General features: G+C 55.9%; 9 protein-coding genes across 9 annotated transcripts; 3 read left to right on the forward strand and 6 right to left on the reverse strand.

Annotated features, from left to right (window-relative positions):
• Positions 1–39: 39 nt before the first annotated feature.
• Positions 40–1,852, forward strand: SCHCODRAFT_01355554 (uncharacterized protein; the record flags this gene model as incomplete). The annotated part of the gene is made up of 8 exons (XM_003030678.3): positions 40–145; positions 198–240; positions 299–500; positions 567–669; positions 724–868; positions 932–1,043; positions 1,104–1,193; positions 1,251–1,852. 8 exons carry the CDS (start codon positions 40–42, stop codon positions 1,440–1,442), a joined length of 993 nt encoding a protein of 330 aa, XP_003030724.1. The 3' UTR covers positions 1,443–1,852.
• SCHCODRAFT_02630700 (uncharacterized protein) lies at positions 1,460–3,463 on the reverse strand. The gene is made up of 8 exons (XM_050345623.1): positions 3,082–3,463; positions 2,962–3,004; positions 2,737–2,905; positions 2,559–2,661; positions 2,346–2,481; positions 2,169–2,280; positions 1,917–2,006; positions 1,460–1,851 (listed from the first exon to the last, which is right to left on the reverse strand). The coding sequence occupies exons 1-8, from the start codon at positions 3,194–3,196 to the stop codon at positions 1,558–1,560; spliced, it is 1,062 nt and encodes a 353-aa protein (XP_050199109.1). The 5' UTR covers positions 3,197–3,463; the 3' UTR covers positions 1,460–1,557.
• A 1,009-nt stretch (positions 3,464–4,472) lies between these two features.
• Positions 4,473–7,978, forward strand: SCHCODRAFT_01190735 (uncharacterized protein; the record flags this gene model as incomplete). The annotated part of the gene is made up of 15 exons (XM_003030677.3): positions 4,473–4,578; positions 4,638–4,680; positions 4,736–4,940; positions 5,016–5,118; positions 5,182–5,311; positions 5,383–5,494; positions 5,559–5,648; positions 6,316–6,454; positions 6,503–6,545; positions 6,610–6,811; positions 6,886–6,988; positions 7,045–7,180; positions 7,260–7,371; positions 7,447–7,536; positions 7,585–7,978. 15 exons carry the CDS (start codon positions 4,473–4,475, stop codon positions 7,825–7,827), a joined length of 1,857 nt encoding a protein of 618 aa, XP_003030723.1. The 3' UTR covers positions 7,828–7,978.
• SCHCODRAFT_02736720 (uncharacterized protein) lies at positions 7,582–9,100 on the reverse strand (the record flags this gene model as incomplete). Its single annotated transcript, XM_003030242.3, has 7 exons — positions 7,582–8,004; positions 8,056–8,148; positions 8,202–8,313; positions 8,370–8,470; positions 8,724–8,910; positions 8,966–9,008; positions 9,067–9,100. The coding sequence occupies 7 exons, from the start codon at positions 9,098–9,100 to the stop codon at positions 7,840–7,842; spliced, it is 735 nt and encodes a 244-aa protein (XP_003030288.1). The 3' UTR covers positions 7,582–7,839.
• A 1,287-nt stretch (positions 9,101–10,387) lies between these two features.
• SCHCODRAFT_02508618 (uncharacterized protein) lies at positions 10,388–11,969 on the reverse strand (the record flags this gene model as incomplete). Its single annotated transcript, XM_003030241.2, has 2 exons — positions 10,388–11,520; positions 11,570–11,969. 2 exons carry the CDS (start codon positions 11,967–11,969, stop codon positions 10,388–10,390), a joined length of 1,533 nt encoding a protein of 510 aa, XP_003030287.1.
• A 165-nt stretch (positions 11,970–12,134) lies between these two features.
• SCHCODRAFT_02690064 (uncharacterized protein) lies at positions 12,135–14,026 on the reverse strand. Its single transcript, XM_003030240.2, has 3 exons — positions 13,575–14,026; positions 12,373–13,525; positions 12,135–12,312 (listed from the first exon to the last, which is right to left on the reverse strand). The coding sequence occupies exons 1-2, from the start codon at positions 13,972–13,974 to the stop codon at positions 12,405–12,407; spliced, it is 1,521 nt and encodes a 506-aa protein (XP_003030286.1). The 5' UTR covers positions 13,975–14,026; the 3' UTR covers positions 12,135–12,312; positions 12,373–12,404.
• A 462-nt stretch (positions 14,027–14,488) lies between these two features.
• Positions 14,489–18,944, forward strand: SCHCODRAFT_02690065 (uncharacterized protein). Its single transcript, XM_050346820.1, has 4 exons — positions 14,489–16,143; positions 16,191–16,999; positions 17,053–17,292; positions 17,344–18,944. Exons 1-4 carry the CDS (start codon positions 14,655–14,657, stop codon positions 18,697–18,699), a joined length of 3,894 nt encoding a protein of 1,297 aa, XP_050199110.1. The 5' UTR covers positions 14,489–14,654; the 3' UTR covers positions 18,700–18,944.
• A 242-nt stretch (positions 18,945–19,186) lies between these two features.
• Positions 19,187–21,244, reverse strand: SCHCODRAFT_02630719 (uncharacterized protein). Its single transcript, XM_003030239.2, has 4 exons — positions 20,661–21,244; positions 20,450–20,610; positions 19,425–20,399; positions 19,187–19,370 (listed from the first exon to the last, which is right to left on the reverse strand). The coding sequence occupies exons 1-4, from the start codon at positions 20,898–20,900 to the stop codon at positions 19,271–19,273; spliced, it is 1,476 nt and encodes a 491-aa protein (XP_003030285.1). The 5' UTR covers positions 20,901–21,244; the 3' UTR covers positions 19,187–19,270.
• Positions 21,245–21,272: 28 nt separating this feature from the next.
• On the reverse strand, positions 21,273–23,071 carry SCHCODRAFT_02335099 (uncharacterized protein). Its single transcript, XM_050342413.1, has 4 exons — positions 22,814–23,071; positions 22,605–22,761; positions 21,568–22,557; positions 21,273–21,518 (listed from the first exon to the last, which is right to left on the reverse strand). Exons 1-4 carry the CDS (start codon positions 22,899–22,901, stop codon positions 21,422–21,424), a joined length of 1,332 nt encoding a protein of 443 aa, XP_050199111.1. The 5' UTR covers positions 22,902–23,071; the 3' UTR covers positions 21,273–21,421.
• Between the last annotated feature and the right edge of the window lie 88 nt (positions 23,072–23,159).

Genomic DNA, 23,159 nt, shown 5'->3' on the forward strand with positions numbered 1-23,159 from the left:
TGCTACCTTCTCTGACCACCGACAGCGCTACGAACTATCATGCTGGGGAAACCTGCACATGCCCGGCTCTCACCCAGTTCCATGGACGATATACTCAAGTACAAGGCATTTATGCTGCAGGTCGGCCTGGATCTTGCTTTTTACGGTACGTCCGCAATTCGTCCAAGACCGTGTCCATCCATCCAAGACTCGTCAAGGCGTACAGGCTGCATTGTTCATACCTGTTGCCTGTGTATACGCGTGCGTGTATCATGTTCACACCGAGATTCTCTGCTGACAATGCTGACAACTCGTACAGACGCCGGAGGCGAAAGCTGGGACCACCGGTGCTGACAGTCATGCTCCTGTTTCTGATGTCCACCCTCTCTGCCGTGCTCGCTGTCGTCTTCCGCCAAACCCAGTTCGCAATAGATAGCTCCTCCACGACGTTCCAGCGCCAAGAGCGGGTCGCTCGGACCATCAGTCTGAGCGTAGTGTTCTCGGTATTCTACCGCGTGAACGTGCGTCTTATCATCTATGCGCATGGACGAGATCCAACGATTTGTATGCTGATCGCCAAAAGACAGTACTTTGCTAGCGATATCGTTGTTGTTCACCGCGCTTGGGTACTATGGCCTAATAACCGGCTTGCCAAGGGCGTCCTTGCATCGTATCTGAGCGCAAGCTTACGTGCGTCCTTCGCTACCTTGCCTCGCAATCATGTTCACTCATCCGTGCTTGCAGTGGGCGTCATCATTGACTGTATACTAGTCATACGGTATGGCAGGGACAGCGGTCTTGCTCCCCCGGCAGCAGAGACCCTAGCGAAGACCGTCCCTCTGCTCGTAACAAATCTCGCCACCACATTCCTCGTTGGAATCCGATTTTGGTGCGTATATCTAGTCATGCTCGTAGGAGGCCCGGCGATTCGACCGCAGGATATTTCTCGTAGGCAGTACCAGCACAATATTAGGCGATATCTTGGGCCCCTGACGCAGCGGACGAAGGTGGAGAAGGTCCTCGTTCTCTTCATGGAATCAGGCTTCGCCTATTGCCTTGTTTGGGTGCGTCAGGTTTTTCTTCCTAGCAATGATCGACTCTGAAGTCTCGTCTCGCCTACACAGATTGCCGGCCTCGTTATACAAGTTCTCAACGGAGGGGACGTTACAGTCTCCACGTATGGTATCGTCGGACAGGCCTACCACTGCATCTCTGTGGGTCTCTACCTAGGTATGGACCACACCGCCTGCTCACTCGTACTTCGGTCATAGGGCATATACCCGACTGCAGTCGTCCTCGCGACCATCACGCAACGCGAAGAGATGCACTCGGTGCTCTTCAGCACGCATTCGCTGAGATTTGCTTCCAACCTGTCAGAGGAGTTCCATCCAGAGGCGCCGCAAGTATTTGACAGCGATAGTCTTCGGGACGGGTTCCCCCCGCAGCATCTTGTCGTGACGTAGGCTGGGCTTCCTTCAGTTCAGGCGATTTTTGGTAGTACATTGATATATAGATACCATACGAAAGCAATAATTTACACGATATAGATACGATCTACAATGCACCTTCATCTGATCCTCAGCTCGTAGACCCGCCGCTCTCGACCTCGGGACAGTCAACGGACGCCGTGTGAATATCCCGAACTGACGTCGAGGTCGTACTTTGGAACTCCGCGCCACCGTCAAGGACTTCGCTGCGCGTCAGGTCATTGTCCATGCTCAGAGTCGTAGTCGCGCCGGCACCCGTGCCCGTCGTAGACCTCTCAAAACGTAAAGAACGTATCGGCTCTGACGCCTCCTGCCGCGCGGTGAATAGCGACTCTTCCGACCGCTGCATCGCGACAGCGAGGATGATGATGGTCGGATAGATGCCCTGTGATGAGCAATGTGGTCAGCCGCACACAGCGAGCCCAGCGAAGACGAACACCACGGACTCACCGAGATGCTGTGATACGCCCGGCCAACGATGCTATAGAGCGCGAAGAAAGCGCCGTCGCCGCCGATGTACTGTACGGCGAGAGCAAAGGCCTGAGATTACGTTGAGCGGGAGTTCGATTCAAAACCTCAGATCGATGCAGTATCGTAGAAACTGAGGGAGAGGATGGGTCGGAAACGGGAACTCGACGAGGTGAATGACGCGTGCATATCGAGGACATAGATGCAGCGGCGAAGCTCAGTCTGCCAACTCACCCAAAGGAAGCAATATATGAAGCCGGACTCGACGAGCAAGACGAGGATCTTCTCCAACCTCGTCTTCCTTCCCAATGGGTCGAGGTTGAACTTAATGTCGCGGCGGTAGTGCCTGAAGAGAGTGGATCAGCGTCTGACTCGGCATGGGCAGATAAGGCAAAGGTGGGATGAGCGTACCATACTCGCCAGCTGACTACCATCGTCGCGACGATATTTGTGACCAGGAGCGGAATGGTCTTGATGAGCGTGCGCGCCGCCGGCGGAACCATTGCGGGGTTCTCGTACGCCCAGACGAAGTCGACGATGATACCGGCTGATTGTGCAAGGTAAGCAATGACATCCGAGTTTCGCGCGCGTGAAGGCGTGGAAGCCGCGGTGCAAGAGACGCACCTGTAGTCCCACAGAGACACAGCAAAAGTGCAGCTTGTGAGAAGCGATTTCCTGCTGAAAGAATCCACGCGCGCCAGACGACGATCACGTCGCTCAGCAAGTACTGGGATCAGTGAATCGTCAGCCAAAGGGGCGTCTCGACGTTGGAGGAAGATGTGATGAGGAAAAGCGCACGTACACTGACGCGGACTACCGCCGACAAAACGATGTTGTACTGATCGTTCTTCGTATAGGCCGGATCCAGACCTCCGACAGTATTCTCCATGGCCAAAACAACGGCGACGGTAGATATGCCGAGAAGTACAGCTACGGCGGCTTTGATGACAAGAGAGCGCGAGTCGCGACGTCTGACAGTGGTGAGAGACGATTGGATTCGGCCGCAGATCTCAAGAGACAGGCTTACGCGAGCGCGCTCCAGGCAGCGAATGAGAGGGCGGCTTGCATACCTAAGAATCTAATCAGTTCCCGTGGCGTCAAGGCAGGCGACGCTAGACCGGTTTTCGGACCCCGTTTCAAGACTCACCAAAGAACAGGCAATCGACAGCGGTCTGCATGAGGCTCACTTGCAAGAGTATGATCACGTCCGCGGACTGCGGGTCGAATGAGGAGCCAGGCGAGGGTCGGCCATCGATGGGCATGCTGGCGAAGAACTGAGGACGCGCGATCCCCGAATCCGGCTATAAGTAACCTTCAAAGGAGTAATCCAGCTATAAGTATCCAGGAGAGCGATGATATCAAGGCAGTGCACAGAGCCAGATCTCTGATGATGTCCTGAGAGAACCAGGGTGACTCAATGGAACCTCGTGTCATATTACCTTTGGAAGCTGCGACAATGAATGTTAGAGAGATCCCATCCGTCATGCCGAGATTGCACATCGTGATGTATGAGGGTGCCAGTGGATGACCAGCCATATCAGACGAGCCCTGCACAGACTCTGCCGCGCTGATCAAATCGTAGGTCGTCCGAGCTCCTCCGAATGACAATGCTCAGTGCTCACTCGCTGTTGAGAACGCAGCAATGCAGGAATGATTTTCAAGTGATGAGTGGAGGAATCGAACATCGAATCCACGAGGGCTTTTCAAACAAGCAAGCGTCAACAAGCGTGACGGGGTCACATCACAAGCGTGCAAGTGGCCTCTGCCGACCGTGCACAAGCAGCATTCTTAGATCGGCCTTCGAGGGGACGCTTCCAATCCCTCAAAATTTCTACCAGATATTAGACAGGCTATTTCAAGTGTCTTTTGGCCACGTTCCTCCGCCGGCGATGCTTTCGGAGCACAATCTGCATGCTGTTTGCGTTGAGCTGGACCGATTTGACAGCCTATACATCAATCAGACTGTAGACGCTCCGGGTCTACAAGCGGCACTCTGTCTTTACTAGTATGCCTGCACGTGCTTTTCCGAAACGTTTCTATAGCGGCTACAATCCTAGCCCTCCATATTTCGAACTTGATAGCGCGGGAGCGTACAATGCAGGTAAGCACAGCATTTCGGTATAATAGGCTGAAACTGACTTCTTGTGCGTACGCCGTCGGACTCGGCCTTAAAAGCCTACTCATGCCTTTCAAGGATATAGACTACCGTGTAGCCGCGATATGCGGCGAGGGGACACGTCGTAAGCTGGTGGGGGCCACCGACTGCTGGATTGCCCAACTCAACAAGCACGACCTCGTTTCGGTCTACCGAGTAGCGCCTTTACACAGGTATCGGCGCCATATTCCACTCCTACAAGGTACTGAGCCGCTCACAGAACTCCGATATGCTCTCACTCCCGAACGCCTCGTAGTCCATCGAAGCTCTTCATCGCGCACTCGCCTTCACCATCAGCTTGGCGATCATATAAGGATGTACAGAAGTAGTCCTAGAAGGCGTTTTTGAGTCTTGCCCAACGCGGTTGGCGACGCCGACACCCCATGTCTAACCTCTCATCGATCGCGAGGCCTGCTTCTCAGCCTGTTGCGGACATCCTAAAATTCCGAACAACCATACTGCAAACGGGCGTAGACCTGATGTTATTTGGTCAGCGCTCAGTACTTTCACGTGTTTGCCCTCGTGCCGTCTACTCACGTCGAGTATAGGCGTGCATCTAACCCTGTTTATGGCTTTGTGGGCCGTCTTCATGTACGTCCATCCCTGTGCTTAATTGTGAGGTCAATGACACCGAGGCGTCATTCAGCCGTCGCCGACGCAGGCCTTGCTTCATGATGATCGCCGTCATCTTACTCTTGGCCTTAAGCGCCGTAGCCATCCCGGTAGGCGTCGTGCTTCGCGTTGCTCAGCCGCGCATACCTCATGACCCGCTCTGCCCGATGGAGTACCCATACATGACGGCCGAGAGCAAGCGGTGGTCGCTGATTTCGGCGATACTAATTCGCTTGGAGGTGCGGGTTTGCCCGCATACTAATTCTTTACTGTCCCTTGTCGCGCGACGCAGCACGCTGACCGGTTAATTCCAGCACTTTATCAGCGATATTGTCGTTGTTTATCGCTCATGGGCCCTTTGGCCTGATAGCAAGATGGCGAAGGGCGTGCTCCTCACTTGCATCACCAGCAGCGCAGGTGAGTTGACTATTCCCCTCCGCGCTCTCGCAGACAGCATCTGTGCTGAGGGGCAACGTTCAGTCGGGTCCATCACCGATTTCATATTGGTGCAGTATTCGCCAGATCGTCCAGCTTTGGAGACGCTCGTGAGAACTGTTCCGCTTGTCGCGACAAATGCGATTACCACGATCATGCTGTGTATTCGGGTTTGGTATGTGGTGTCAAAGACGCTTCCCTTTGCATCGTAGCTGCAGCTGCATATCTGATTAACAAACTTTCCAGGCAGTACTACCGCACCATAAAGGGAGCGCTTGAGCCACTGACACGGAAGACAAGACTAGAGAAGATCCTCGTTCTGCTGATGGAGTCGGGCTCGATTTACTGCCTTATTTGGGTGCGCTTTCGTCTTCGCCTGGGGTCCTTTTGCTTTATTCTGAATTTGGCCTCGCATTTGTCAGATCATCGGCCTTGTCACTCAAGTGCTCGCCAGAAGCGGCGACATGGTGACCGTATACGACGTAATTGGGGAGACCTATCATTGTATCTCGGTAAGAAAGTTCCTTGTCGAGTTTAAAAGGGCGACTGTTCACATTGATCTTAGGGCATTTATGCGACAGCCACAGTTCTCGCAGTCGCCCTACAACGGGATGAGATGCAGTCGCTCCTTTTGACAGCACATTCCCTTTGTTTGACGTCGCATGCGTCCATATGATTGTCGCTTACTTTTTCTCATTTTCACTGTGAATTGAAGTTCAACATTGAGTCACGTGAGAGTCACGCTGCCAACGGGAATCACCGATGTCGGAAGCAACGCTTGTTTCCGATCCCATCCATCTGCTCTCGTCCATCATCACTCCACCGTAGCTTACGCTGCAGCCTGTGGTCCCAGGCAGTTGCTGAAGCCTCGGCATGAGGCTCAAATTGATGGCGCATTGTTTCCTTCGCCGACTTTTCTCATCCACCTATCAGGAGCCGGCGCTCCCTCTATCATCTGTATCACTGATCGACGCGCTCTTCGAGTATTCAGTGATCTGCAGACCAACATACACGCGGGCGGCCTTTCCTCTTCCGTATCGGAGCCCGCTGCGCGCGTTGCGCCGATATCGCTCAGCACGAGGCTTCTGCCGTACATATATATGCGACGAGGAAAAGTGCCCCTGCGCTTGCGCGCCCGCGATTCAGGTTCCTCCTGAACAAACTTTCGCAAAGGCGTAGAACAGAGCCGTGAAGATGACGAGCCGATCTCACTTTCGCATCGGTGGCTCGGCACCTGTGGGCTCGCGCCGGCCACCAGACGAGGTTTTTCACTTTCAAATTATGGTGATGTGGACTGCCGTCGACTTTGTGCTCTATGGTGAGTTTCAAGTAGTGTGCACCGCACCTCGCTGAATGCGATTCACAGGTGTGCTAGCGGCACTGTTTGTTGCTCTTTGCAGTGTTCTAGCGTAAGTCTTCCCGAATTGATTTCACGGGCCAGAAGTAGTTCATTCATCTCTACGATCCACTCAGTCGTCGGGACCGGAATTCAAGCCCCGTCATCGTCGCGACGACGCTTCTCTTTCTGCTCGCCACCATTTCAATCACGCTGGACATCCTCTTCTACCTCCTCCAGCTACCCGCCGAGTACGGGCCCCACTCGATGTGGAACCACGCCATTGTGCATCAACTTGAGCAGTCCAGAATCGTGCAGAGCGTGAACGCGCGAGTGAGCGTACGTGTCCCTCTACAATATATCCTAACGCCTCACTCGGGTCGACGCGAAGATGATCCGACACGCCTTTACAGTATTTGATCAGCGACATCATCGTCGTCTGGCGAGCCTGGGTCCTTTGGCCGGACAGCCGCTTGGTCAAAGGGCTGCTACTACTCTGCGCTTGCGGAAGCACAGGTGAGCTCGTGATCTATTGGTGCGATTCCTGCGTCTCACCGCCTACAAACCCATAGTCGGTGTAACCCTCGACTGCGTTTGGGTCCTACTGGAAGTCGGGGCAATTCCAATGGCGCAGCGCACGCTAACGAGGACGCTACCGCTCCTCGTAACGAACCTCGTTGCCACGGGTCTCGTGGGCATAAGGGCTTGGTGGGTGCTCGACCACACGGTTACTCGACTGCCGGCGCTATCTATGCCAGCAGCGCAAGTACTGACCACTGTCTGTCAGGCAATATCGCACGCAAATCAAGGGTAATCTCGGGCTGTTGACGAAGCGCAGTCAAGTGGAGAAGGTCCTCGTCCTTCTGGTCGAGTCCGGCTTCGTATATTGTCTCATTTGGGTGCGTTCACGATCTCGCAATCGCAACGAGGCCTTTGTTTATGTACAAACTGCCATATTGATCTCGAGTCGACAGGCCATAGCTATGGTACTTCAGATCCTCGGTGCAGGTCTGACGACGGACTCCGCGTACGGTATCGTCAGCGCTACATATCCTCGTCTTGCGGTGTGTACTCGTCTGGCATAGGCAATATCCATACTCATCTTCTTTTAGGGAATTTACCCCACCGCGGTTGTTCTTGGCGTCGCCGCACAGCGTTCCGACGCTCATCCAGTAATCACTGCCGTCGAGTCACAGCCTATACATTTTGCGACGACGGCGGATAAGGACGGAAGATCTACTGCTTCTGCAGAAGAGGGATCGACCTTCGATCCTCGCTCGGTCGGTCTCGTGACTGGTGAAAGTGAGCCTTCGTCGTATATACAGTCGTCTTCGAGTGCCTCAGCGCCGTGGTAGAGTAGCAACTGGTCACAAAGGCGGCAACTCTGTTGATATCTCCTCTTCCACGTCCCTTCTGGATCGGACTCTGAGCTGTATAGACTCCCAATAGCTCGGACCCGCATTCTCCAGCCCGTTTCCGATAGCCTGCTGCTGTACCGAGATGATGAGGACGACTATCAGAGGATACAGGCTCTGCGCAGGTCTCAGTATCATCGTCAATGCAGTCGTAGAATGTCCACTTACCGCAAGAAGGGGTATAGCGGTGCGGAAGACAACGACTGAGTCGATCCGCGTCATGGCGTTTTGAGTGAGCATGTCGAAGATGAGTATGGTCGTCTGCAGGGGGCTTAGTCAGTCTTCTTTGATCTACACTACAGCGAGGCACGTACACAGAGGGTGATGTAAGCCAGTCCTGATTCGAGTAGGAACATAAGAGCGCCGCCTACTCTACTCTTTGTAGAAAACGGCCCCAACGAAGCCTTGATGTCTCTGCGGTGACGCCTGTGATATTTGTAAGAATGCGCAAGGACTTGACAGGAAGAATGAAAGCCCCGTACCATACTTGTACACCCACGAGAGACGTCGAGATCAGGTTCGTTACAAGAACCGGAATGGAAAATGTGAGGGTGAGGTTCGACGGCTCGGTGCTCCAGATGTACTACATATACCAAACACCGTCGAGAGTTACCCCGACTGCAGAGGGAGTGCATGCCGGATGAGTGAAAGCAACGAACGGTAGCCGCAAGCCCACTCACCCACACTCCCCAGCATGCAGGCCAGAACAGTGCCTCGTACAGCCCGATTGTGGGGCCACATCACCCAGGCTCGCCAGACGACGAGACCATCGCTCAGAAGGAACCAGTATGTACGGTTATTATAGAGAGGGCTTTCTGCGCTAACGCGCCACTCACGTTTAGGCGGTCACCGGTGGTAAATATCAGATATATGATGTATGACTTCTGCTTGACATCGGGAGGATGAGGTCCCATGGTAGGCGTGAGGATAAGGTGGTTGGCGAATAGAGCCACGACCCCAATTGTCGAAGTTAGGTTCAGCGCGATTATAGCTGCCATCAACCATCGCGCACTTGCGCGTCGGCTAATAGGAGAGTTAGCGTCAACGGGAGATGCTTGTATGTTGAGAGTCGACTTACGCTAGCACGGGAATGGCTGCCATAAACAGGGCAGTCTGGACACCTGCAGTGAGTAAATCAACACAAGAAGGCAACCAAAAAACGAGCTTGATTAACCGTACAAGACGGAGCTGACACAAATTTGTTGTAGACCATACTTGAGCTGCAATACGTTGTTAGGAGGTAGAGAATTCGGCATACAGTTGAATTTCCTTTAAGGAATACGGTCGGGAGACGATTTTTCCTATTCCGTAGGGGGGATATTCCGTGCGGAAAACAGCCAATAATTGCTCGGAAAATTCGAATATTTTATTCCGCCTTTCGGGGGCGATTTTCGACCCTTTTTGTGCCACGCCGTGCGCCTAAATGGCGTTTTGGATACGGGATACGTAGAGATAGTGTACTAAGCGTACTATAGCCTCTCTCAAGCCACTCACAGTGCATAAATAGGTGGCATCCTGCGAACTCACATGACCGGTATGGAATATTTTGGCTGGGGCGAAGTTTCACAACCCTATTCCGTATGAGATAGCGGGGTTTTTGGAATATGCTCGCCTCCCGAGCTGGGGAATCGCCCAACCCTATTCCGTAGCGGGGATATTCCATAGGAGGTGATTCCATAAAGGAAATTCAACTGTAGTTGGCGAAGGCATGGCCTCGGAGATTGAAGGTCAGAAGTCAATCCGAAATGGCCGACGACATGAGCAAATCGTGCGGGTAAAGGCGCAGTCAAGACAGCCAGGCGGTGCGGGCTTATATCCACCCCAAACTGTACAACTCCTATGCCAGTACATCGAACTTGGACGCCGTACTGATCGGAATTTGGGCTGGAATCGCGCTTTCATGTCAAGCAGCGCGCTAACGAAGTAGAACGTGTATCCGCGAGGTTCGGCGAGACGCGGCCTGAGGTTGAGCAGTTCAATCATCGCAGCGAACATAGGGATATGTGGTTCAAGGTGCGTGCTGGGCTGCCTTCAAGGTAGTCATCAGAGGATCACTGTCCGGGACCGCACGTAAAGTCCTACTTGTGAAAGGTCAGTCTTCACTGTCACGACACGCTGTCGAACTTACCGAGGGTCCGAAATCTCGACAGAGCCGACGATGACAACGCATGTGTCGTGCGTACGGCGGGTGAAAGCATCAACTTGCTGCAATGCCTTCGCCTGACATACATGCAACACGACAACTCGATCGACAAGCCAAGCACGAGCGTCCGACGGAAGTCACGCACAAACTTTTGGACGAGTCACCCTATCGCAGAAATGAGCGCATCGACGGCACAAGAAAGCGCATGGTATGGCGCCTGAGTCTACATACATACACAATAAATTGTACGCGCCCGTAGCTACAGCACAGCGATCAGCGGGGCTTACACCAGCATACGAGATGGCGCACATCACCGAAGTTCACGGTGTCCTGTTACGGCATCCTGTTGACCACCATCTACTCTGAGCCCACGAACTCCGGCACTAGCTGACGAAGCCGCGCAAGGGCGTCAAGATCCCCAAAATGATCCATATCGACGTTGAAGAGATCCAGGTCTAACATTTTGAAAGGCCGACCCGCCGCGTGGCGCGCATTGACCATATCCACGACCGCCTGGCCGCGATAGCGACCATGACCGCCAAGCTCGAGGTCTTCGAGGAGCGGGAGGAAGGACAGTGCCCCATTCTCATTCCTCGCCATGAAGGCGGCGAGTATGTTATCCGTGAGCGGATCGGCGCTGGGAAAATGCAGGGCCAGCGAATGGACGTGATTGAGCATGACCAGATCGTGGCGCAAGTTCGAGGGCGGGTTGTCGAGCTCGAGCTCTCGCAGCGTATGCTGAGAGCTCTGCAGCAAGATGAACGCTGGCGCGCTGTCTGACAGGCGATTGTCTCTCCAGGAGAGTTTGAGGGATTCGAGCGACGGCGCGAGGAGGAAGTTAAGATCTATGCTGCACCTGGCGTTCTTGTAGTCCGCGCGCAGGCTTCGAAGACGCGGGAGCATCACAACACCCGCAGTCGGAAATCGATGACTGGCCGAATCGTCGGTGTGCGTCCAACTGAGTAGATGTAGACAGCGGGACAGCAACTGGAAAGCGAAGCGCGTCGTTGTGACCGTGCGCAGCTCTTGGAGTTGACCCAATGGCAGAAGCCCATTGTGCGTAGGGATGGCAGGCTCCGCGACGTGCTTCGGATTGCGCACGACGAGAGTTCGCAGGGCGGGCAGGTCTGAGAAAACACGCAGAGAGAACGACGCGAACAGAGCGATCATGTCGAGGTCAAGGGTGTGCAGTCGTGTGTACGATTTGCTGCCGAACACGCTCAAGGAAGCCTGGACACGAGGGTCGAGCTCTTCGTGTGGTCCATCGATGCGGAGGTGTTGCCACTGGTTTGTGTACTTCACAAGCACGTTCAGGCCCGCGCCCCCTGTGCCCGAACGTGGATGTATGGGTTGCGTGAGCGGGAAGCCGTTCGTCAGGCGTAGACAGTGCTTCATGCGCCTGATGACCGCGTGACGGGTGCTCCAGTCATTGAGGGGCACGTTTGTCAGCTGCACGTCAGCCCATATGCGAGGCATACAGAGCGCGAGTTCTACAGGCAAAGTTAGCGATCGCAGGCAGGCAGGCTTTTGGACACGCACGACGCCAATGTCTGCAGACCGCGCTAAGCGCCAGCGGAGTGCAGTCGGGAGGGCTGAGTGTCGCGCCCGCACAGCTTAGCTCAAATACAATTTCCAGCAGTTCGACGGGCATCCGACGGACGGGTGCGACGTAGGCGCGCTGCGTGGCGAGCGCGTTCTCCAGCTTCGATTCCATTGCGCTGAGAGAGTTTAGCGTTTGCTCGACGGTGCGCTTCACATGTTGTAGCTTGGCTAGCTGTGTTCTTATCTCTTCGATGCATGTTTCCATAGCCTGGGCTTCGGATGGGGAGGGAACATGGTCGGACGCGAGGGGGACGTCGGTGATCGGGCAGCTGACTTCGTGCTTGCAGGTCGCGCAAATAGAGATAGTCTCTTGCTGTGCAGCGAACGCATTATCCATCGTGAAGAGTGCACTTCAAGGACTAGGATTGTGCCCTGTCGGGATCGATGTTATGGTTGGGAGGGACAAGCAGTTCGCAGTGGCCGTCGATCTGGCCACGTGGAGTAAATCGCGGTCATATGGCAAGCGCGTCGACTTCGAAGTCAGTCTCGTACCGCGAACCGTCACGCGTTGATGAATTCGCAGTCAGGATTTCTGCACATCCCCAAGTCGGATAGCAGTACATGATGCATGGGTATAATTTCAGTCGATGTAATAGTATGTACACATTGGGGCGCGCGGTCAGAGATTGAGGGCGTCACGGCGATGCTGAAGGGACAACTTCCCATACCATGGCAGGTCGCTGGCGATGAGCAAAGTCGCTTCAGCAGGGCCACTTCCATTGATGAAAGACTACACTTACGGCTTTCAAACGCGGAACGGCGACGCAGCCATCTAACCCGAGGCGACAAATTCGGGGACCAACTCGCGAAGCCGTTTAAGAGAACCAGGCTCTTGAGGGAGGAACCTCAGGTCGACGCTGAAGAGATCCAAGTCCAACGCTCGCAGAGGGCACCCGCACTCTCGACGCGCTTGCGCCATGGCGACGGCCGAATCCCAATAGTAGTCACCAAACCCTCCAAGGGATAGCTCTTCCAGCTTCGGCAGTGGTAGGTGCTCTACGCCTGGGGCCCTAAGGGACAACCTTTCGAAAGTAATGTCAAGTATTGGAGTGACCTTTGATGCGTGAATGGACAGAGAGCGGACGTTGGGCAAGGCCATGACGCGGTCGAGGAGCGCCATGGACGGATGATGCAGCGTAATGTCTTCAACGTTCCCTCCCGAGATGTCGAAGAAGTTCTCCGCGTAGGTCGACGAGGGTTGCAAGAACTTGTGTTCCTCCTTGTACGACATACGTAAAGTTCTCAATCTGGGCGCAAAGACGAAATCCAAGTCCGAGGACCTGCCGACCATGTCGTAGTGGATGTCGAGCGTGTGCAGGTGTTCGAGTGTCACGGTCGCGGTGGGATGCTCCGGCGGGATTAGGGAGATGTTCTCGTGCGTCCAGGAAGTCAGGTTCGAACACCGGGCCAGTAGGTCGATGGCAAAAAGGAAGGTGGACGCCGTGTGCAGCTCGTGCAGTTGGGTCCAGGGGAGATCGGGAACGGACAGGTCGAGCTGATGTAGCGGATTCCTCAGCGTGACGCTGCGCAGAGCTGGCGCGTTGAAGAAGACGCCCGACGCTAGTGGGTCTTCGAAGGCAAGCAGGCTGATGTCCAGGGTGTGCAGATGGGGGTACAACTGTCCATTGAACAAGCGGCAGAGATCGTCTGGAAGGTATTCGGCTTCGAGATGCTGCCACTGAGCCGCATGCCTTAGCAAGATCTTGGCCAGATTCAGGCCGGCACTGCTGGTGTCCAGGTTGACGTGTATGGGCTGCGAGAGCGGAAGGCCCCGCGTCATGCCGAGGCAATACTTGAGGCGCTTGAGAGCCGCTTGGCGCTGGGACCAGGACCTGAAGCGCAGATTCGTGAGCTGCAGGTTCGCCCATATGCGCGGGGTCTGGAGCATGATCTCTAAGGGCATCGTTAGCTGGTAAGCCGCGTCCAAAGGCATATGACACACCACGCCATTGCTTGCACACTGCGTTAAGTTCCAGAGGGGTGCACCCGGAAGGACCGAGTATCGCGTCCGTACAGCTCCACTCAAGGATGTTCTCCAGAAGTTCGAAGGGTAATCGGCGGATGGGCGCGAGGTGAGCGCGCTGCACGGCGAGGGCGTGTTGCAGCTTGGCCTCTGCCGCGCGGAGGGAGTCCAGTGTTTGCTCAACAGCTCGTATCTCAAAGCGAGCCTTCGCGATAGATTCTTGCGTATCCGCTATGGACGCCTCGACAGCACGTACTGCGATCGGGTGGAGGTCATACCCAGATGCATCGAGGGGGGCGTTGATTTGGAAGGTGAAATGGTGATTGCAGGTCGCGCAGATAGAAACACGCTCGTGGTATGTAGAGAAGACGTTCTGCATTAGAGAGAGCAGATGGACCGAGACAACGATCTCCCTTCGACGGAGAAACGGTAATAAGGTCCAGGGAGAAGAAAATCAAACTGCTCTTCTCGGGTAGCCACATGCTGTCACGGTCACGAGTTTCGCTAACGCGTCAACTTATATTCTACACGAAAGGTCCACGGGTCCTGGCGAGGTCAATGGCCAAGAAAGAAGCTAGAAAATTACCCATATGAATGGAATGTACGCTCTTCGGTCATGGACTTGGAGGGTGGGTATAGGTGTGCGAAGGTCATTGGTCCCTTTCGGCACTCTCCGGACGAACTTGGTTCATATGTTGGATATTGGTATCGACAGTATCCTTGCAAGTTCCTTCGACTGCAAAACATGAATATGGTGTGTTGAGTGCCTATGCTGAAGATACATGGCTAGAGGTGTTTATGACGGCAAGAGTCAGAGCCGATAGCAAATGGATCATTTGCGGCGAAGATAAATGCTGCCGTGATCACGCCACCCAGCTTCAATAGAGCGGTCGCCATTCCTTCGTCCCGCTCTCATCTACCGCCACAGCTTCGTTGCGTCCCCCTTCATCACCACACATAACTCTCCAGATAGAGCGCTGGCCTTGTGCTGGACCTCAAGTTGAACTCGCATTCGGTTCGAATACGCCGATCAATATCGCGGCCCGGAGGGAGCACGCGATGACCACGCCTTGCCGCGAGCCGTCGTCGTTGTCGACGTCGCCGACGTCCATGCCCACCCCGCCACCGTCCCCACCCTCGGCCCAGGCACAGACGAAGCGCGCTCATGCGCTCCAAGAGCTGCTCTCCAGCGAGCGGGCCTATGCATCCGACCTCGCACTCATCAACCAGATCTATGTCCCTCTTGCGCGGGGCGAGGCCCTAGCCCTCCCGACGCCTCCCGCCTCCCGCGCGTCGACCTCGTCCGACAACAGTGTCGATGGGCTGCCTATGCCTCCCGAGGACGTGGACGTCATCTTCGGGAACGTCGCTGAACTCGCCGGGATCGCCGCACAGCTTGCGCAGCGCCTCGAGCTGGGCGAGGAGGATGTCGGGACACTCTTCTTACAAGTCACCCCGACGCTCGAAGCACCGTACGCACGCTACATCACCCGACATGACTACGCCGCCGAACGGCTGGCAGCTGTACCCCGCACCCCCGCGTACGAGCAATACATCGCCACCACTCAGGCACTCGCGGCGCGATACACTACCGCGTGGGACCTTGCCTCCCTCCTGATCAAGCCCGTCCAACGTCTGCTCAAGTACCCTCTTCTGCTCGGTGCCCTGTATGAGGCTACACCCGAATCCCACCCCGATCGTCCTGCGCTGTACGAGGCCAAATGCGCGCTCGAAGAAATCGCCGGGCGCATCAACGAGCAGCGTAGGAGGAAGGAGCTCGTGCTCGCAGTGCTCAATGGCAAGCCCGGTCCGCAGCGCAAGCGCGTTGAGGAGGACCATTATGACTATAGGCTCGTCTGCTGCCTAAGCAAACGCCTCTTCGCTCTTTGCCAGCATATCACGCAGTTCGCGCGCGCGATTATCGCGTATGCAAGTGCCCTACACGACGCACACTCCGCACTCGACCAGTTCTCCCAGTCTTTCGCCCGTGCACTCGATGCGACTGGGTCCGGTGGCGTCCAGGCGTACCTCTCGCTTGTCGCCATTCTTCGCGACACCGAGCTCGAGACGGAGACCATCCTCGGGCCACTCTTCCAGACGCTCAAACCCGTCAAGAAGGGCACCTACTTGTGCGCGGAGATGTTCAAGCTTTCGGGCGCTCACCACGCGCTGCTTAACACGCCTGTCACCGCAGCCGGCGGGAGTACGTCTGCAGCCGCCATCCGCGCCAGCCAGACGTACGTCGCGCTCCGGACTACCCTCGCGCAGGAGCTACCGGAGCTCGTCCGCCTCACGGAGAAGGCGCTGACGCTCTGTATTGGCAAGCTTACGGAGCTGCAGGCGGAGTACTACCATAGTTCGTCGGAGATGTGGCACGACCTGTGGGACAAACTGCACGAGAATGAGGCGCCAGACGCGGATGTCATGGCGCTCTATGAGGAGCGTGTTAGTGGGCCATTGTCCCGCATACAGGCATTGCGTATATGCGCGCCGCTCCCAGACAAGAAGCGTCGGAAGAGCGGTGGGCGGAGTGCGCCACAGGTGGAGGGTGCGCTATCATTGCTCCCTGTGCGACCCAAGCTAACGCCCCTGCAGAATCGTTCGTGACGCCGATTCACGAGACGTTCACCCAGTCGTACACGCCGTCACGCCCGTCGCACTCTGCGCCCCGCCGATCGGGTACGCCACCGCCTCCACCGCCCGACCTATACACTTCCCCAAGCCAATCATATACCACACCTACCCAAACCTATACCACGCCACGCATAGCGCACCCCTACGGCGCCGCTGCATGGCCCCCTTCGCCCGGCCCAGAGGACGAATCTTTCCAGTCATATTCCCGCTTTGACCCCGGTCGCGATCCGGCGGATATGTCAGGATGGGAAGACTCGCCGCGCACACCTCGCGACGATGGCGCGTTCAGCCGGCAGCAGGACGCCGTGAACGGCAACTATCTGTTCGCTGGCCACCCTTACGCCGCGTCCGCTGGGAACGTCTCCAACACGAATATATCCGAGTTCTCTGGAGACGTTCTTACCGATGATATTTCCGAAGTCGGCAGACTGTACGCTATGCCTCCGTCGCCCAGGCACACCATGGCGATGGACAGCCCCAACTCCAGCAGGCTCCTCGTCCCAGATAGCAGCACCTTCAGGTCCGAGAGCCCGCCAAGCCCGAGGGCGCTCAAGCGCAGAAGCAGTCCTATTCTCGGAAGGAGTACGAGTCCCCTTGCGTGGCGGGAAAGCGGGTCGGAGACCTTGCTCGACCCGAACTCACCGTTGGAGCCGCTTCGCCGCATATCACTAGAGCCTGTACGGAGGAAGGAGGGTATCGAGGAGCGGAAGTTGTCCGCGTCGTCAAAGGCCAGCGCGGTCAGCTCGGAGCTCAGCAGAAGTGCCAGTAAGGTGAGTTCTGTATGGTGCATATACGGGAGCGTCATGTTGATGTTTGCTGTCAGGTCAATCTTGCCATCGCCGGCCTCGCTACGCTGTCGACGTCCCCATCGGCAAAGTCGCCGCTATCGTTGAAGTCGAAGTCACCCGCATCTACTAAGTCGACTCCTGGGCCACACTATGTGCGCGCGCGCGATCGGGAGCGCGAGATGAGCACGGAGTCGTGGAACAGTAGTATGACGGGCTCGTCATGGACAACCGTAGGGTCGGTAGCAGCGAGCCCGCCTAGAGCATCGTCTGTCAAGGTAGGGATCACTGTAGTCCTGCTCGGCCGTCGTACTGACTCGAGTCCGCAGAGCAAAGCATCGGCAGCGTCATCTGGCAACACCTTGCGTGACGATGAACTGCGCAATGTGATGCTGGGCGGGATGTCCTTGGGCATGCACGTTGCGCCGCCTCGGCTGGAGAGCAAGAAAGGGAAGAAGGCTCCGGAGAAAGCGAAAGAACGCGCCGCGCCTGAGAGGAAGAATACTGGCGACCTGCAGGAGGCGAAACCCGCGGAAGATGAGCTGGATGAGAAGGCGAGGCGCGTGCTGGAGTGGAACAACACCGTGCAGGAGAAGCGGCGGCAGAGAGAAGAGGAGAAGGCGCGCAAGGAGGATGACAAGGCCCGGAAGGAGGAAGAGCGGGCGAAGAAGGAAGAGGAGAAGAAGAGCGAGCGGGAGCGCAAGGAGAGACTCATTACTGAGGCGCGTGCCGCCCTCAGGTCCAAACCACCGTCGCTGCGGAGCTATACCCCTGACTTGTTCTCTCGACCGCATACACCGGACCTGCGCGCGGAGGAGAACAAGCCGGCCGAGGATGCGGACGCGGATGGCAGTCTCCCCGAAGGGCACCATGAAGGTCGCTTCCGCAAGTTCACACGCTCGTTCCTGCACTCTCCTTCGCGTCGACCGAGCAGTGCAAGTCGGCGGGGATTGGCGAGCCCTCTGATGCTTGGCATCTCGAGCGCAGACATACCTCCCCTTGAGGAGGACGAGCTCCCGCCACTCGCGACCGCGAAGTCGATGTCGAACTTGCGCCGCGCACCAAGTCGGAGGCGAGAAAGACCGCGTACCTCGTACGGTGGTTTCGAGAGCAGTCCGTCGCCGTCCGCTGCATCATTCGCAGATGCCTCCCCTTCGTCAACACGACCGTCGCCTTCGAGCAGCACATACCCTGGGCGCGATTCTCTGTGGCCGACGGACGGCGCACCACAGCGATCTCGCAGCACGCTTGAGGTGAAGGACCACAAGTCGCGCACGGCGAGCCTCTTCCGCTCCCGCAGCGCAAGATCGTCGCGTCCAAAGGAGGAGACGGGTGCGGACTGGCTGCCAGAGGACAAGACATACCTCGTCCGCGTCTTGCAAGCGTACACGCCCTCGCCAAAGCATCACAGGCGGACGGGATCTCTGCTCGGACGGCCAGACCTTGTGTATCGTGGATACCCCCTACTCTCGCTCGTCCCGGGCCAGATTTTGCGAGTTCTGCAGGAGGCGGGACCCCCAAGCGAGCATCCAGACTACCCGGTCTGGTGTGACGGTGGTGAGGATTGCTTGCTTTTGTGTCGTCTTCCAGCGGACCAGCGAGAGGGGGACAAGCCTCACAAGGAGAAGATAGGATGGGCGTTGGCGAGTTTCCTGAACCTTGTGGACCCAGGTGAAGTGTCGTAATAAGGCTGGTGGGTGCGCTCGTTCGGACGCGTTCTGAGTTAGGTGCTCTTCTTGGTTTTTGATCTCTAGGTTATCTCTACTGATTTACTTGCTGATTGTTTTGGATCTAACTGCGCTAACGCTAGTATACCACTCACTACACCTCATTTATGGCAACGTCTTTGCTTCATTTGTATAGATGCATGTACGTAGTACCCAACATATGTATAATAGAATAATTCATGATCTATAAAGGCTGCCTGCTCTGAACTCCGGCGCCTCCCTTAAGCGCGGACGCGATGAACGAGCTCGACTTGCTCCTTGACTGTGACGAGCCTGTTGTCATTCATGGAACACACGGGGCAGTGTTTGAAACACTGACCGACTTATAAGGAGTGAGGGGATTCACGAAGCAAGCGTGAACCACTGAATGCGAGGATGAACATCGAGAGATACGTGCTTGTGCCCTCAAATTGTTTGCCAGCGTTGCTATTCTGACAGGTTTTGGGTACCGTCTCAAGTCTCATACGATGTGCGAACGGGTAGACTGATTTATCTGAGCTACATTCGAGTACTGGGAAGTCTAGCAATCCTATTGCGTATACTTGGGCACGTCTTCGTCGTTGCAGGCCTTATCAGGAACTGACACCTGCAGATCATAGTCATCTACGTCCTCGACCTTCCAGCCATAGCTGAAGAGCATCAGATATCGCACATATGAGAATACACATGTTCCAGCCACGTACATTTGGAGGGCATACTTCAAATCCTCTCGCTTGTCAGCGTGTTCCGCCGCACCCAAGCGAACGATCAGGAAATCCGTGTCGTGCCGTGGGCAACTGAGTTCGTCTTCATCCTCGACCTCGCCTTCGCGGAGCCGCACGCAGAGAAGCTTTGAGAGACGCCCACGTATGTGTCCCAGGTCGTATAACCCGCACGCGCCTGATATCTCGTCGGCGTTAGTACTAGGCAGACATCCCTCGCTGCCCAGCTCGCTGAGGATGCTGTCCACGCGTTCCTGGCGCCACGCACGGTGTCGCTGTGCGGCCACTGATGTCTCCTTAGACATGCGACGAACCAGGTTGAGGGCGAATAGGGCACGATTGAGAGGTGTATCGGTGTGTCTGGCTTGTTCAGCGATTTCGGCGCCTTGGAGCGTCAGGTGAGCCAGCCGCTTGTTGATATCGGCCAGAGTGCATTGCTGGAGGGAATCATCGAGAGAGGCTTCGGACGAGGCAGGCACGCGGGATGGGGACACTTCAGCGTCAGACGTGCTGGATGCGTCCGCCGCCGGGTCGGCGTCGACGAAACCCGAAAGGGTCGCCTGATCCTGTATGTGAGCAGCCTGCTGCGCATCGTGTAGCCCGTGAGGCATAAGGACCTCACTCGTGCGGACGGCAGCGAGCACAGGTTGGGTCGTGCCGGATGCTTTCACATCCTCCCTAATCCTGCTGATCTCGACCACCGTGGGCAAGCCCAACTGCTCCGCCTCTGCACGAGTAAGGGACGCCGGTCTGCTGCAGATATCCACGAACGCAGGGACAATCCAGTCCCATCCCAGCTCGAACTCGCGAGCGACGGAGACTTTGTCGAAAGGAGAGGCCTGAGGCACGATCTCTTCCACGGCGAGGTTGCGCAGGCTTTCGATAGACCACTTAGTAGCAAGGCGAAGGACAGAGGTCCACTCGTCGACAGTCTTTATGTCGCATTTGCCGAGCTTTCTGTGATGCGATTGAGAAAGGGCAGCACTTAGGGGTAAGAGAGGACGTACGTCGGGTAGATGATGGTCAAGAATCGCTGGAAGTCGACGCTGGACACGCCGGGGAGCTTGATGGGCGCGAGCCCCTCATTGTGTAGGTACTCGTATGAGAAATTCGGCGCGTACGTCTCGAAAAAGTAGCGGTGGACGTTGTACAACGTTCCGTCGTCCAGCTAAACATCGACTTGTCAGCGGTGAGAACGAGGTAGTCACGGGCACTCGCCTTGAACTTGATGTTCCCGTCCTTGAGGTAGAAGCGATGAGTCTGCGGAGGCCCGGCTGCATCTGGTCCGACATGCTCAGGCGCATCGGATCCATCATGCTCTGCCGCTACGACACGAGGCTCATCCTCGTGCGTAATTGCATGCGTAGAAGAGATAATCGGCGATCCCGGTATAGATGCAGCTGGCATCGACATGCTGTCAGCGCTGGAGAAGGACCGAACAGAGGGCGAGCGATCCATGAAGGTGATGGGCGTTGGAAGGAAAGGGCGGATGCAGATAAGCGCCGTCTAAACAGCGCGCCGACACGCGACTAAAGCGTGGTGGTGACTGTCGCACAAGAAGCATTCCTACAGAAGAGCGAAGGTGACAAGAACTTGGTCATTGGCGAGTACATCCTGCTTAGCATTCGGGTCGGCTTGACTGGATGCAGTCATTGATCGCTGTGGTCGACGAATGAGGTACCTCAGGTAGCGATTTCTCGCGCCAGAATTGTCGCTCGCTGCACGCCACGGCGAAGGTCTTCCATGCGTGCACATCAGGTCACGTACACGAAGTCGAACCACCCACTGTCTGCTTGGGTCATGGAGTTCGAAAGCAAGAAGCGTGGGAATGGCACGGTTCGATTATGAATTCGAAGTTTGTCTGTATTTGCCGTCACGTGGCTTCGATACCGATTCAACGTGACCCATAGAAGATGCCGCCGAAGGCACGAATGGTTCATTGCGTATTCCTTGCCAAATGATATAGCCTAACATGAACCTCACGCTGTCAAAAGATAGTACGCTAGACGGGCAGGTACTTCCACGCATATCGACATCGTGTTTGCGCCCTCGATATCGGACACGACAAGGCCATACCTAACATCAAAGTCAGCGAATATGCTGCTCGCGATCGTTTTTTCCTTACTTTCGCAACTCCATCTCCGCTTGCTCCTTCACCTTCGCCGACGGAAAATTACGGATAACGAGGCGCTCGGGGGTCAGCGGAGGGGTTGCATCGAAAGTACCGCAGGTACAGTACCCACGCTGCAGGAGCTGTCTTGCCGCTATCCTAGCGAGAGGGTGCTCCGCGGCCTGAATGCATGCGCTGCTATTGGACTCTGAGTAGTTGGATGCGACCACGTCCTTTTCTTGGCCCGGATGGTGACGTAGTTCAGCATGTATGAATTGTTCCAAGCGAGCCTGACGCCATCCGAGCTGCATTACGGAGGCCGGTGACTTGTCGGTCTCGATGCGATGGGCCAGTTCGAGGGCGCAGATAGTGGGATAGAAGTAGTCGCGCACGTTGGCTGCTTCAGCCATCTCGAGTTGCCGGAGAGTGGAATGCGCTAGCCGGTTGCTAATGTCCATTATTCCGGCGTGAATGATGCCAAGATCGTTCTGGCGCGAAGGTATGCGATCCGTCTCGGGGCCTTCGACATCACGTACAACCGAAGACAAGGGAGTCTGGTCCGTAACTGTGTTGTCCGTCGAGGTAAGTCCCTGAGGGCTCGCCACGGAGTATCCGGGCAACGTGTCGGTTGAAGGCAGAGAAGGTGACGGAATGTACTCCAAAGACCCGAGGACTGGACTTGCGCGCACGGCAGCGGCGAAATCGCGAGCGCTACGTTGCTCTTCTCTGATACGTCCTATCTCGACGACGGTGCGCAGACCCAGGCGCTTGGCATCCTCGTAGTCCAGCCACCGATCTGCCTCACAGATCTCGGTGAATGCGGGTAGGAGCCAGGATTCGCCGAGATAGAATTCGCGTGCGATGACGGCCTTGTCGATGGGTGTGGCCGTCGATTCGATCTCGCGAATAGCACGCGCGTAAAGAGGAGGAATAGAGAGCCTCGTAGCAATACGCAAAATGGAAGTCCATTCGTCCACCGAGCGTATGTCGCACCCACCAATCTCGCTGGGATGTGTGAGCAAGGCGAACAGATGGGCAAAACCCGAACGTACGAGGGATAGACCATGGATAGGAACCGCTGAAAGTCGCGACTTGCCACGTCGCGAAGAAGCATAACTTTCTCTGACAATTCCTGGAGGTTCTTTGCGACGAATTGAGGACAGTGCTGTTGAAAGAGGGAACGATGAATCCTGTACAATGCACCGTCATCTAACTGCATCGCACTCAGTTTCCTGTCTGACAAAAGGTGCAGAAGACGCGCCTGTATCTGCAATTGCCATCCTCAAAGCAGAAACGATGGCAGGAATTGCGACCGCACATTTCTGGTTCGCGCTTGTCGGGCAAGTCATGACTTGCGCCGCTGTCTTTTTGGGTCATGTCGGTAGGACTTGTGGAGAAGTACTGGGCTCTGGGCAATATCTCAAGGACAAAAGACAGGTCAGGGTTTCCGTCCGCAAAGTCAGCGCTGGTTGGATTCTGTGCACTGAGCGCCGAGCGGATGATGGCGGGACAAGTCGTGCCGTCTCTGAACGCCACAATACAGGGGATCGCGTGTCCATCAAATCCGTCACAACTTCGAGTTCGAACGCGTCTGATCATCGGCGTAC

The sequence above is a fragment of the Schizophyllum commune genome (assembly GCF_000143185.2).
Source record: "Schizophyllum commune H4-8 unplaced genomic scaffold SCHCOscaffold_8, whole genome shotgun sequence".
In the NCBI taxonomy this organism is placed as follows: Eukaryota; Fungi; Basidiomycota; class Agaricomycetes; order Agaricales; family Schizophyllaceae; genus Schizophyllum; species Schizophyllum commune.